General features: G+C 39.6%; 1 protein-coding gene across 1 annotated transcript in view; it reads left to right on the forward strand.

The window, feature by feature from the left end:
- Nucleotides 1-1,313: 1,313 nt before the first annotated feature.
- The window catches only part of fancc (FA complementation group C), a gene marked incomplete at its 3' end in the record, with an annotated part of 33,045 nt that continues 20,996 nt past the window's right edge, over nucleotides 1,314-13,362 (forward strand). The window contains exons 1-4 of the mRNA XM_079552445.1: nucleotides 1,314-1,434; nucleotides 5,052-5,271; nucleotides 11,590-11,677; nucleotides 11,749-11,843. Of these exons, the coding sequence (XP_079408571.1) occupies nucleotides 5,083-5,271; nucleotides 11,590-11,677; nucleotides 11,749-11,843 (372 nt within the window). The 5' untranslated portion in view covers nucleotides 1,314-1,434; nucleotides 5,052-5,082. The remainder of the gene's footprint in view (nucleotides 1,435-5,051; nucleotides 5,272-11,589; nucleotides 11,678-11,748; nucleotides 11,844-13,362) is intronic.

Genomic DNA, 13,362 nt, shown 5'->3' on the forward strand with positions numbered 1-13,362 from the left:
GACCCCCATTATTTAAAGTTATCGCATAGTAAAGGAAGAAAATATGTATTTAAAAAGTTTGTTTTAAGCATTGGAATGGGTTTCACAAATTATATGCTGTTATACACTCATAAAATATACTAAAAACAGTAGCAATTTTCTTTTCATTACATACTTGAAATCATCTGGGGACACCCACTCAAGGCCTCACGACCCCCCGAGGGGTCCCGACCCCCACTTTGGGAAGGACTGTATTAAACAATGGGTGGGTGTGCGACTGCGTGTGAGGGGAGCACACTCACTGTAAAGGGGTGATTTGTTAGTTTAAATCTGATCGGGAAAAATCCCCTAGCCCATGGTTCTCAACTTTTTCAGATCTAACACATATGCACACAGATGCTGAAGGCAAGGTGGTTGATGTGTCTTGCTCATGGACACAACAGTGTGCACCTGCAGGAGCCAGTTCTAATTCTTGATCCCTGAGCTAAAGTCACCAGTTACATGTTCATCAATGTCAAATATTAGACCAAAAAGGAGACCCCAGTCTAAATATGGGGCTCAGGTACACAAATGACGCAAGGCTAGACTTAGGTTCCAGCCCCGGCAATTTATCTAAATGCCTATCAATTATGTTGGAATTAAATTTCTATTCTTTTAATTCTTCACTTTCTCTACCACTACTACTACTACTGCTGAGTGACCCTCCACACCCCTCTCACTTCATTCCCATGTGCTATTGTCCTGACTGCTCTTGGATGGGTGAACACTGTACATTCCACGGCTTAAACCTGGAAATTCTGAGGCACCTCATCTGACCACACACTGCCACAGCTCCAAGTCCTTCAATGGCAGTTTCATTATTAATCTCTCTCACATGCAGAACCTCATAAAGCCCCATAATGCATACAGACCTACATTACAAGTTCACAGTTGTTTCTTGTGCAGAGTCAGAGCCATGTCCTTGGGTGGCTTTAAAGGTTCCAATCTTGGACCCCCAAAATCTTGGTCAGGGTTAGCACTGTATTTTGCAGTGTGTTTTGTATCAGGTTGTTATGTTTTGAAGGGCTGAAATCGGATTCATGGAAGAAAATAAATAAATAATTGTGAATATAATTGTATCTAAATTGTATTTATTTGTATTTCCTACATCAACACGATGTGGAATCTGACAAATATAAACTTTTGATTGGCCTTCTTGTTCTTGAACGTTCTCTGCACGGCTTTCTGACAATTTATGAACAGAAACTCCATTTCCCAGAGTGCTTAGCGCTCAGTGGCGCCTCTGCTGCGACTCTCAGCCAATCAGGTGTCTGTTCTGAACGGAAGTATGAGAACAGAGGGAAGTTTGTTTTGCCTTCAGTTTACGCGATTTTTTACACCTTTTTACCATAAAAAGCAGCGCCACAGTTCTTTAAAATCATCCGGTTTGATGGCAGCAGCTGTAATTTACATGTGGTAAGTCGACACAAATGTTCAGTTTGGTTGGAACCAAATCTGATTAGCAATGACAGAACAGAACGCTAGCCTGACGATGTTGGGCATGATTTATTTGTTAAGCGAAGATAGTTGTTCCTCAGTTGAGTAATAGGCTGTTGTTATCGACATTTAAACGTCTTAATAAGCTGTGTTTATTATTTTTGTACTTTACACTCGTCTCTGAGTAGTAGGTAGCGCAAACCTATGGACTTTGTTACAGTGGAAACAGTGACGTTGTGTGGCCAATGATTGCATTGTCACAAATGCTTACTACCAAGACCTCCGCACCTGTCCCCAATCAGGACCTAATTAGTGCTCGTGCGGGTCTGCAGTGACCGGTTTCTTGAGGTTATGAGCTTTCTGGTGTCTTTATTCATTGGATTTGTTACCATGATTTAATTTAGCAACATATGAATAGGGTAATGACCTCATGTTTTATGTTCTTGTTTGTTCAAGTTAAATTTTTCTGGTTGTCATGACAACGGGAGCGCAGGGTCGTGTGGAACGACAGTTAAGTAACAGTTGGAGACATTTTGGGGAATAAGAAGGTTGCTTTTGGCGTGGGTCACGGCCTACAGTGGCCCTTTTGCCACTAATAAATAGTACATGAAATACTAGAGTCGTTTTTCACCGGATTGCTACAATAGGTAAAAGCGAAGGTAGCATATGGTGATAAAAGACTGCAAAACAAAAAAAACAGTTGCCACCTGGACCTTCTGAAAAAAATAATGCATCAGTGAAAATCTTAAAACAATGCAGAAGCTTATCGAAACAATGCCACTGTGAATGCATTCTGTAATCCAAGCGAAAAGCGATATAAAATATTGCCTTTTTGATGGTGGCTTTTGGCAGTGTGTTATCAAAGTTACTATGATTCAATTCCAATAATGTCAACAATAGGGATGGGACAATAAACAATAATATCGTTAATCACGATGAAAAAATGCGGTGATTAATCCATCGTCACATTTTTTGATTATCGTGCTAGAAGATAATCGCTATATCCATCAGACAACCAGTGCCTGTAACTCTACCGGGAGTGGGTACGTCTGCATGGAGATGTGACTAAAGTCAGCAGTATTTAAGATTTCAGTAGGTTAGTTCCTCATCCAAATCCATTCTTTGATTACCCACTGCAGAAACAGCATTTTCTGTATCGAGCTGCTCATAAGCTGCATGTTTTGTATTGATGACAACAGTATAGGGAGGATCGCTGTTATTGTTTATTTCCGCGATTTTCACCAGATGTTTTGGTGACTGGTGGGCCATTTATTTAAGTCATAGATCTTTTACAGCATCGATCTTTGCACAGATGCAATGCTCTGTTTGTGAACTATGTTTTGTCCCACCGCAGAAGTATTATTATCTATTTAATACATTTGCATTGCCCACCAGTGCCTCGGACGTGACGACACGGCGATTCCCCTAATAGTCCTAAATGTTACGCAGTGTGCCTTGAAAACTTACTTTTTGTCTCACTCGGTATGACATTTACAGCAGACAGGTAAGAGGAATATAATAATTGCCCAATCCCCATCATTTTTGCAGTTTCAGTGATTTTTTTAGGCAATAGGCAAATATCGTGATAATATCATTAATCGCAATTATTTTGGCCAAGATAATCGTGATCCCAAATTTCATTATCGTCCTTTACTAGACTTTTATTTGAGGAGTCAGTTGCATCCCATCTCTTCTACTTTGGGCGAAGGCAATAATGGACAGTAGATGCTGTAAATCGCAGGTGCTGTACAGTTTTCTATGCCGCAAATACGTGTTTACGCTGCAATATGAAAACCAAATTAAAAATCATCCAACTCCGCTTGACAGTAAACCTAAGCCTCTTACAAGTCAACTAGAGGCGTTTGTTACTAATTTGCTTGGTCTTTTTCCCCCCTAAAATCAGTATTTATATATTCACATCAGCAGGCCATAGGGGCTTTCCAGCAGAGATGATGGCAAGACATTAAACAAATCGTGTGCAACAACGTGATCATAAAAGTCAACCCCGTGGTGTCCCACATAGGCCTGTCATTACAGCGCGCACACACACACTAACTCTCCATTCCCAGGTTGTAGCCGGGGTTCAAAACATGTTCTCACACACGACTCTGGGATGTGGCCCCCTACGCTTTTCTCCTCATCATCATAAAAGGTGAAGAATGTACTGTTTATTTCTCAGTAGGCCTTCACAAGCGCATGTGTTAAGGAAAGCTTGTTGGCCCCGAGCTGCAGAGTTTGATCATTAGACAGTTTTAATAAGTGCCTAGCGTTAACCACATTAACACACGTTGCTTCGCTTTATTTTCCCTTTTATTATTACTTCCACTGCTATCTTGCATGCGTGCTCTTGATAGAAGATGTGGGATAAACTAGGGCCAGGCCACACATGTACAGACGTGGGGAGTAGAGTAGCAATTTTTTTTTTTACTGGACTAAGAGTAACAATACTTTAATATAATGTTACTCAAGTACAAGTTACAAGCAGGGGTGGAAGAAGTACTCGATATTCTTAAGTAAAAGTGCAGATGCAGGACCAAAAATGTACTTGCGTAAAAGTATCTGAAAACATTTTTACTTAAGTAAAAGTATGAAAGTATGCATTGTGAAATGTACTTTAAGGGTTTAGTGTGCAGGATTTTTTCAATCATTTGAATCGAACCAGGTCTAAACGAGAAAACCACTAACTTGGGTCAAAAACAGGAACTAAAACTGGTCCAAACCAGGTCCAAACCAGGTCTAAAGGACTCAACCACTAAACCAGTTCATCGTAGAGAGGTCACTTTGAAAATAAAATACCTTTTACTTTTAACTCAATTTAAAAAAGTTGTGGAGTAGAAAGTACCGATACAGGCTCTACAATGTAGTGAAGTAAAAGTAAAAAATATCATAAAAAATGTACAGTATCCAAACTCCAACCAGACTGCACCTTAAAGGGGCCAGATGCAAGTTGGCCATTTTGTACTCACTACTGCCACCTCAGGTCATACGTGTAGCTGCACCCTCTATATTAGGCTCGTGCATGACGGCACTTCGACCCAAAGACAACTTTTTGTGTGACAGTGCAGGATTTTAGAGGCAGTGGTGGTGGACAGGTCTAGGCTCATTCTACACATGAGGACATTGCTGGATCATGTCGGGAAAGGAAAATATATCATTTTAACATTTTTAAACTCCGTATATTCCCTTTAAGTAAAGTAAAAGTACCTACTTTTTACTTTGTTACTTTAATATTCATCAAGACATTAGAATTACAAACTTGGCATCACAACACAAACCGGCTTTGTGTTTATTTAGCTGGAATTTTCAAAAGTATCTGGTGGAGGTGAATGACTTTCCATGAGTTTGTATTTTTCAATCAAGATTCAGTTCACAGGCGCATTTTAACACATACGGGGTGTTAAGACTGAAGCGTGAACTATTTTGGTCTAACCTAGAGAGTCTAATTGTTTGATTGATTGTATGATTGTAGTCTTCTCCTTACTCAAATCACAGTGTGGTCTTTTTTCTGAAACAGTGAAGCTTTATTGGGAGGGGCATAATTCTAACACCTAAGTCCAAATGTAATGCGACTCTATTTGTTTTCTCTTTTTTTGCAGAAGTCCTTGTAAATCCTCTGCATGTTGCACAATGTCTGAAGCGGCGAGCCCAATGCAGCAAGGAATGTCCGAGTGTTTTGTGGATGCAGCGGAGATGCAGCAGTGGCTGGACACAGTGAAGGCGTGGGGTAACAGTCCAAGTGCTCACAAAGACATCTGTCTACATCTAAGGCCATTGAGGGATTTCCTGCATAAACTTGTAGCATGCATTAACAGCGTGGTAAGACTTAAAGCATTTATATTTTATCACATGCACTAAAACACTTAAAGGAACAGGCCACCGTTTTTGCATGTTGAGATATGTTTTTATCTGAGCTTAGACGAGTTGATGCTTCACTGTCTTCACTGTTTTGTGTGTGCGCTCAGTCACGCAAATAGATCAGAGAGGTTGTTAGCATTTTGCCTCTGCCAGCATAATCCTATAGCTCCAAACTGGGGTGAAATTAGAAGCGACCAAGCTCTTACAAGTTTTCCATATTTAAATACAGTTACGTGAAAAGTTAACAGTTCAGCAAAATGAAGCATGTTGATTTCCTAAGCGGATTAAAAGGGGCACTATATTGTAAGGCGTAATGATACCTTGGGAGCACGTCGACTTTACTGCTCACTTTACTGACTGAGCGCACGCACAAAGACCAGACAGTTGCACATCAACTCGTCTAAGGTAAAAACATATCTCAGTATGGAAAAACGGTTTTAATCATCATTTTCCACCATTTTGTTTTCTCTTCCATTTTAGCCTCGTTTTGGTGCTGAGTTTATGTTTTACAAGAGTCGTTTTGACACAATTTTGTTTCAATTTAATGTGTTGCTGTGTTGAAATGCTTGTTATCTCAGTATTCAAGATTGATATTGAATATTTCAACTTTTCTTCCTGTGATTTTTAATTAAATGTATTTAACCTCTTAACCCCCACCTGAACCAAGCACATTTTTCCAGTTTGGCTTTACCCAAAAAGCTTCTCAACTGGGGGGCAACATTGTAATGCCTCATTTGAAAGCTAAGACATCCAAAAGGGATCGTAGCTTTTTTCGTCACATTGATGCAGCGTTTTGTCACATTTTTAAAGCATTTTTGTCACGTTTTCATCTGTTTTGTCTGGGTTTTGTCGCTTTTGGCTGCTTTTTCATTGCTTTTTCATTGCTTTTTTGTCACTTTTTTTTTTCCGTCACATTTTTGTTGATTTTCCGGCACGTTTTTGTTGTGTTTTCATCCTCGTTTTTGTTGCTATTTTGATGCTTTTATTTAAGCTTTTACATTTGGGTAAAGTCAAACTGGAGAAAATGTGCTTGGTTCAGGGGGGGTTAAGAGGTAATAATAAAGTAACATAACCATAATTTTGCCAACCATCTAAAAACGTTAATGGTAAAAGTAATATCAGTTGATTGGTTGATATAAAATGGCATGTGAGGAGTTGAATCAACCACATGCTGTAAAGATTTAAAAGTCTGGCAGCTGCCCCCCAGATACGCACTGATGTATAAATTGCTTAGTTAACTCCAACATGAGCAAATGTACTATGTAAGCAATGCATGCATAAATTCCACCACTGGCTCAGAGTCCAAGGCCTGAGGTCCTGCTGCTGTCACGAACACAGCCCCTTCTGTGTGCTGCACAGTCAGTCCAGTCAGCTAACAGCCGGTGGGACCTGCAGTGCTAACCTAATGTATCCCCACATCAGCCCCAGCTAATGTGGGAACAGGACGGCTGCAGCGCTCACTCTGACCACAGCTTTGTAGCTTGGTCTCACACTTTCTCAGCTTTATTTGTCCATTTTTCATGATTTTTGGTTATTTTGAGTGGTACTGTTTAGCTGCACCTTTATTTTTATTAAGCACATTCTACAAAAAAAAAAAGTGCTGTGCGTGAAAAATTGCAAAAGCACATCTTTGTTCTTCATATCTTAAATTACTCTCTGTACTTGTCAGTCAGAGCTGTTAGATGTGTCCCTCATAATCTGTTGATTGTGAAATTATGTTACTGGCAGTTGGCTCATGAGCACTGAGGATACTAAACTCGATACTTCAAACTCGATTTCAATACTGAAAATAAAACTCGATTCTCGATACCGATTTCGATACTACGCCCCCCAAAAATGCCCTTTTTAAATATACACTGCATTTGCTGTAGGAAACTCTTGTCCCTTTCCTTCTGCTCTGTATCATCAGCATTGCAGACTACTCAACAATATATTAGTTTATTCAGATTTACCACATTATTGTAATAAAAGTCTAATTTGTTCTCTCTAACTGTTTTGCATTTTCAGCTGCTATATTCATAGTCAAATGCTTATACTGCACTTTGCGATTTAACCTACTGAAACTACTTACAGACTGGATTTGGCCCATGACCATCATGTTAAACACTGTCTGTTTCTGCCTTACACAGTGAACTGTCACATTTAGGAGCAGAACAGTTTAATTCGGCACGGTAGTACAGCGGTTAGTGCTTGTGCTTCACAGCTAAAAGGTCCGGGTTCGATTCCCACCAAGGACGGGGCCTTTCTGTGTGGACTTTGCATGTTCTCCCCGTGTCTGCGTAGGTTTCCTCCGGGTACTCCGGTTTCCCCTACCACTAAAAACATGTACAATAGGGTGTGTTTGAGAGTGCGCATGGGGGACGACGGATGAAAATTACAATCCGGTGTGGCTTGTTCATTAACTTGCACTGTCCCTACCAAATAAACCAAATAAAAAAAATTCAGAACACACAATGTTAAAACTGGCCCTTGAAATTCCTCTAAATGTATCCATGAGTTCAGTACAGATAGGCAGCATCTAACTATACAGTTGACATTGATATAATTTCTTTTTGATGACAGTTTATGTGAGAAGAAAGCGGCTCAATAGCCAACGCTAACTGTTCCATGTAAACCAATGGGCCACAATCGCAAATTGTACAATTTCTATAAAAACGCCTGTTCCTTTTGACCTGGTCCAGCAGCTACTCAGATCCTACACTTCAAGAATCGATGCATTTAGTTTTAGAAATTAAGGTTTAAGTGAGTACTTTTAGCTGTAGTCTGAAGGTTTTTAGGGTGCAGTGGCAGCCACAGTTTGTGCAGCCCGCAGGACAGTATTGATACCTGCTCAAATGAGTATCGAGCTTCGATGCCACTTTTAATATCAAGGAATAAATTTTCATTTTTGACAACCTTAGCAAGTATAATTAAGTATCAATTTTCAATTCTATTTCATGATGCACATTGTTCCAGCCATTGTTTGTGTGTGCGCAGTGGTGGGTATGAATTTATGAATGAATCCAACGTCATGAGTTGGCGTGTTGTGGGTGCGATGTGGTGGAGACTTATATGGGTGGGCTCTCCAGTGCAGGTGTGTCAGTGAGTGGGTGAGCACACAGTTTTTGACCGTGTTTGCCATGTCCATTGATATAGTTATTTGTTGTCAATAAAGTTTATCAAATGAACGCTTGGAGTACGCACGACGCACGTCAACTATAACTACACCCTGTCAGATTAGTCACAACACACATTAATCCCTCTTAATGACTATTATAGATTTAAAAAGAAGGAAATGGCCATCTGAAGACCCCACTAGTATCTTTATTGAACAGTGTATAACATAACAATTGGACACAGGTTCATCATTATTGCAGATTGAAACCTTTAGTGTTTTTCTTATCACTATAGTAACTACAGTTATGAGGTTCCCTTTGATAAGGCCTTGGTGATATCAATAACAGAAGTTTTTTTTATCTGATAGCTTTTCCGCTTTTAACAGCCATAACTGTCTATAAACTTGTCCCATTTTCTCCACTGGCCACTACGTCACCAGTGACTCCTGTGTCAAACGTCTACCCCAGATCCGCTCCCGATGTCTGGTCCAAGAGGCAGCTTTGTCATTTGGGCTCACGTTGACAAGGCTCTGATTGGGGGTTTGGCTCTGGTAGTTTATAATAATTGCTTGCTGGTGCTCATTCCTATGGGCACTCTCCAGCCTGTTGCAGTAATGTAAAGATCCGATTGTAAATGAACATTCCTTTGGCGTTGCCTCAGCAAAACTCAAATGCAGATGTAACACACAAGTCTTACCATGTGTTGGTGGATTGATTGGACAGGGTCTGATGTTCAGTGCCCTACATGTCCATTCTGCTTTTCATTACGGAGCATCGTGTCCACTTCAGAATGACTAAAAAACCTTTTCACCCATAGCACTTTCCCTGGATATTATATGCAGAGGGTCACTTAACAGTCACTGCTCCAATTTGGACCAATGGTTGTATGTCGGTGCTTTTTTGTTTAATTGACTTTTCTACTCAAAGGCAAGGCAGATTTGTTTTGTATAGCACAGCCATTCCCAAATTACGAATTATGCTATAGCAGTGGTTCCAAACTGCTGTCCAGTTCGACCCTACACAGTTCAGGACGCGGTACATTAGTAACAGTTGGATCAATCAGTTTAAGTTGAACTCTAACGTAGAAGCTTTACATTCAAAACGATATAAATACTTCCATTTGAGAATGGTCTACCCAGTCTAGCATTGCGACCAGATTGCTGGTTCATTTTAACACATTGCCAAAAACGTAAAACTTTTTAAATTACAAAACTAGACACTCTAATACACCTTATGTGTGGTTTTGGTAGCTCTGTGATGAACAGAAGTGAAATAAATCAAAAACTTGTGAAAAGCTGTACAGCCGAAACTTCTCCCTCGCTCTCTGGAGCGTGTTTGAGAAAGCAGAGCGGCTTCCCATGGAAAGATCGAAACAGTTGAGATTTAACATTTGAGTTTTTAAATGGTTACAATCGGTTTTCTGACTAAGAAACATCCTGTTAAAGTCTTCAATCCGAGAACCAGGGTATTGAAATGCACACGCGATAAAAAACGATGCCTGCGGTAACAGGCGGTGTTTCAAAATGTGTCAACAGTGTAATTTGACTTGAAACTGGGATATTTAGGCATTTTCCTATTCCCATAACGTGAGTGATTTTGATCAAAACAAGCCTCTCAGAGTTAAACTGTTTTCACCTACGGAGAGCTTTGAGTCTCACCTTTCAAACGAGCCATAGCACGTGTCCATAGCTATAACATAGAATACGCTGCGGTGCTACTACTATCATGAAAGGTGGTATGGATTGTTGGCACTCTACAGCTAAATCCCCAAAACAGCACGGCACTCAATGTGTTAAAATTTAAACATTTCTTATCAACTTCTTATCACCAACCTTTTACTTCAAAATGTAGATAGGAAACCTTACGTTCTTATTATTTTGCGTGAAAAGTCCAATTATCTTTGCTCTGGCAACAGCTCCTTAACTCCATAAAAAGCGCACATGTGAATAAGCCTGTAGATTCCTGCTGCACCCTGTCTCTGCCATGACTTCAATTATCCTGAAGCTGTAATGTATGACGAGGGCCTGTTAATGTATATGGCGTGAATAATCAAGTCTTACGGTACGTTTGTCTACACGTAGCCATGATCCCTGCACATGTGCTTGTAAAATGAAGTACAATGCCTGTTTGCATGTTGAGAAGACCTAACCTTAAGTGGTTTGTGTTTGTTTTTATGTGCGTAATGCAATGATGAGTGGAGCATTATCATGTGTTTAACAAGGTGACATCCTGTTCCTTAACTTCCTTCAGTCTTCAATTAAGCAATAATTGTATATGTTTATAATGTCATCCAGAAATGGGTTAATATATTTATTTTGTAAGGGTACAGTATCGCAGTTTAGAAGTCCCAAAATACTAGTGTATACCCACACTGTACAAAACTGTGGATGATTTCATTGGCTGTGAGATGACACAAATCTACTCCTGGTCTGGACGAACAGGCCTGTACCGCACCCTTGGGCGATAGCACCCTCAAACAGAGCCCTGGCCTGCACTGCGCTCTGGTCTCTGTTTCTCTCACTGTCGCCCGTCTGCTGGAACTTAAGATGACCACAGGCAGGAAGCAGAGCACAGTGCGGTCTTCGTCAAAGGTTACAAGGGATCAAGTGAAGCACAGGTGTTCTTAATATACCGGGGATCACGTGAGGAAGGTCACATGATCCCGGAACCCAGATATCAAAAGAACCCCATTAAATCACATCTGACTTCAAGCACATTCATCTGCAACAATATTCATCTGAAGATAAGAATGTGATAGGTATTACCGACCAGATAACAAGGCATGAAGATCTATGCTGTGAGCAGTAGGTATACACATGATCAGCCACAGAGATCTCAATTATTACACAAGATAAAATAATTCCTTTGCCAAAAATAGAAATGTACAATGTATGTATGTTATAACAAATGGTACAATTTCTTAAACAGCCCCAAGCATATTTCATATCATTTTACAAAAACACACCTCATTAAAACCAGGGTATTGGGTGACCCCGAGAGTTTCTATTATTATTTTAATAGTTGGAGGTGAATGTTTTCCCTCATACAGATTTATCTTTTCTATTTGATGCTTTTACTTATAACAAACCACAGATTTATTCCCAGACCAGAGTCACAACCTAATAAATCTAAAACAATTTTAACGTGTATAATTCAGTGCTTTTCTTTATGTCTGCCTCTTCAGAGATCCACCTCAGAGGCTCTGAAGAAATTGCCACAACTGGGTCAGTTCCTGGGCAGAGTTTGCTGGATCCCTCATGTCACGGCTGATGGTGAGTTTGCCGAGTGATTTTTTGTTTTTTATTGATTTAATAACCAATCAATAACATGCTTGTTGTCACAGCCACAAGTCGAACGCTGCTGTTCCAGTGTCTGTGGGGGATGTACTCAGAAGCACCGGGAGATGCTGTGGAAATCAAAGCGAATCAGTGGATACGGGTATGTGATAACAGAAGGGGAGAAAGTAGTTTTTGTAGTAATCTGTGGAAAACATTTATTTTTCTGGTTATATGCTTTAGGTGTGCATGATGGGAAATCTTCCATATTACTAATGTTAAAGTTTTGACTCGGTAAGTTCAAATAAGGCTGGGCAATTTATTTAAATTTAATCGAAATCGCTATCACTACTTTGGTCAATCTCAATAATTGTCATGGGACTTTATAATTGTCAGTTTTACAGACAATTCTTTGACAGGAACGGCAATTAGTTTTGGAGTTAGGACGAGACAATGGTGTATTAAATGATAATGGAGGATGATCATTAGTTTTTCATTTGAGCTGAGGTGTATAAAGGCTCTGGCTAAGTTCATGAATCAGCTACATTTATTTTTATTAATAATAATCAAATAATCAAATCCAATAGAAAATTGAGATTGATTTAATATGAGAAAAAGAAAATCTTGATTAATCTTTTTGCCATATCGTCCAGCACTAAGTTCTAAAACAAAATTACTTTATCCCAGTAAAGCGACGGTGGCACAGGTGGTAGAGCAGGTCGTCTCATGATCGGAAGGTCGTGGATTCGAATCCCAGCTCCTGCAAATGCACACTGTTGTTGTGTCCTTGGGCAAGACACTTCACCCTAGTTGACTCCAGTGTCTGTGTACATTGGTGAATGAATGAGAGTGTGAATGGGTGACTGGTTCCTTACTTCAAAGCGCTTTGGGCCTGATAAAGGTGGAAAAAAAGCTATATAAGTTGACTCCATTTACCATTTAAATAAAAGAGATAAATTAGTTCAATTTGGAGAAGGATCAATTAATCTTTTTTTTTTTTTTTTTTCGGCTTTTGCCAGATAAAAAAAACCCCTGTAAATCTTATATCTGTAAATAAATATGGTGATTCTGATGGCAGCATGTTTACACCTGAAGACACAGTCACTGCATGTGACGTCGTCTCCTGTTCTGCAAGTTAATTGCATGAAAAAAAAAGAAGAAGGAATGTACCTTGAGACTTGACCCTGTGTTATTTTTGTTCCAAAATGATAGATACAAGTGACTCTAATAAAAGATCTGTTAGTTTAGTGTTAGTTTCTACCATTGTATAAAGGGGCTTCAAATACATTACAATACAAGACAATTCTAAGTAACATTGCACTGAACATTTTTTTATGGATTTGAGAGAAACTGTTTCTTTGATTATGTATGAATATGTTTTTTAATACATTTCGCTTGAATTAATTGCTACTCGTGTCTGGCGCAGACTGTGAGTCTGTGAATCCCCTCATCATGGGCTGTGTTTCCTTCAAAACATACCGTGCCTGAATGTGCCACGGCTGCTGCACAGATTTTCGGTGTAATTGCCTTTTAATACACTTTCTCTTTCCAGTTGTCTCTGTTTTTCCTTTGGGATCTAATGATGAATGAGCATGATAGGGTTTCTGTGCTTCCCAGGACTGAGACATATTTGAAATCTAAATTAGAATGAGTGGTTTGATTGTACTTTGTGTTTATTTCTG

This window comes from Gobius niger (genome assembly GCF_951799975.1).
Source record: "Gobius niger genome assembly, chromosome: 1".
NCBI classification, from domain to species: domain Eukaryota; kingdom Metazoa; phylum Chordata; class Actinopteri; order Gobiiformes; family Gobiidae; genus Gobius; species Gobius niger.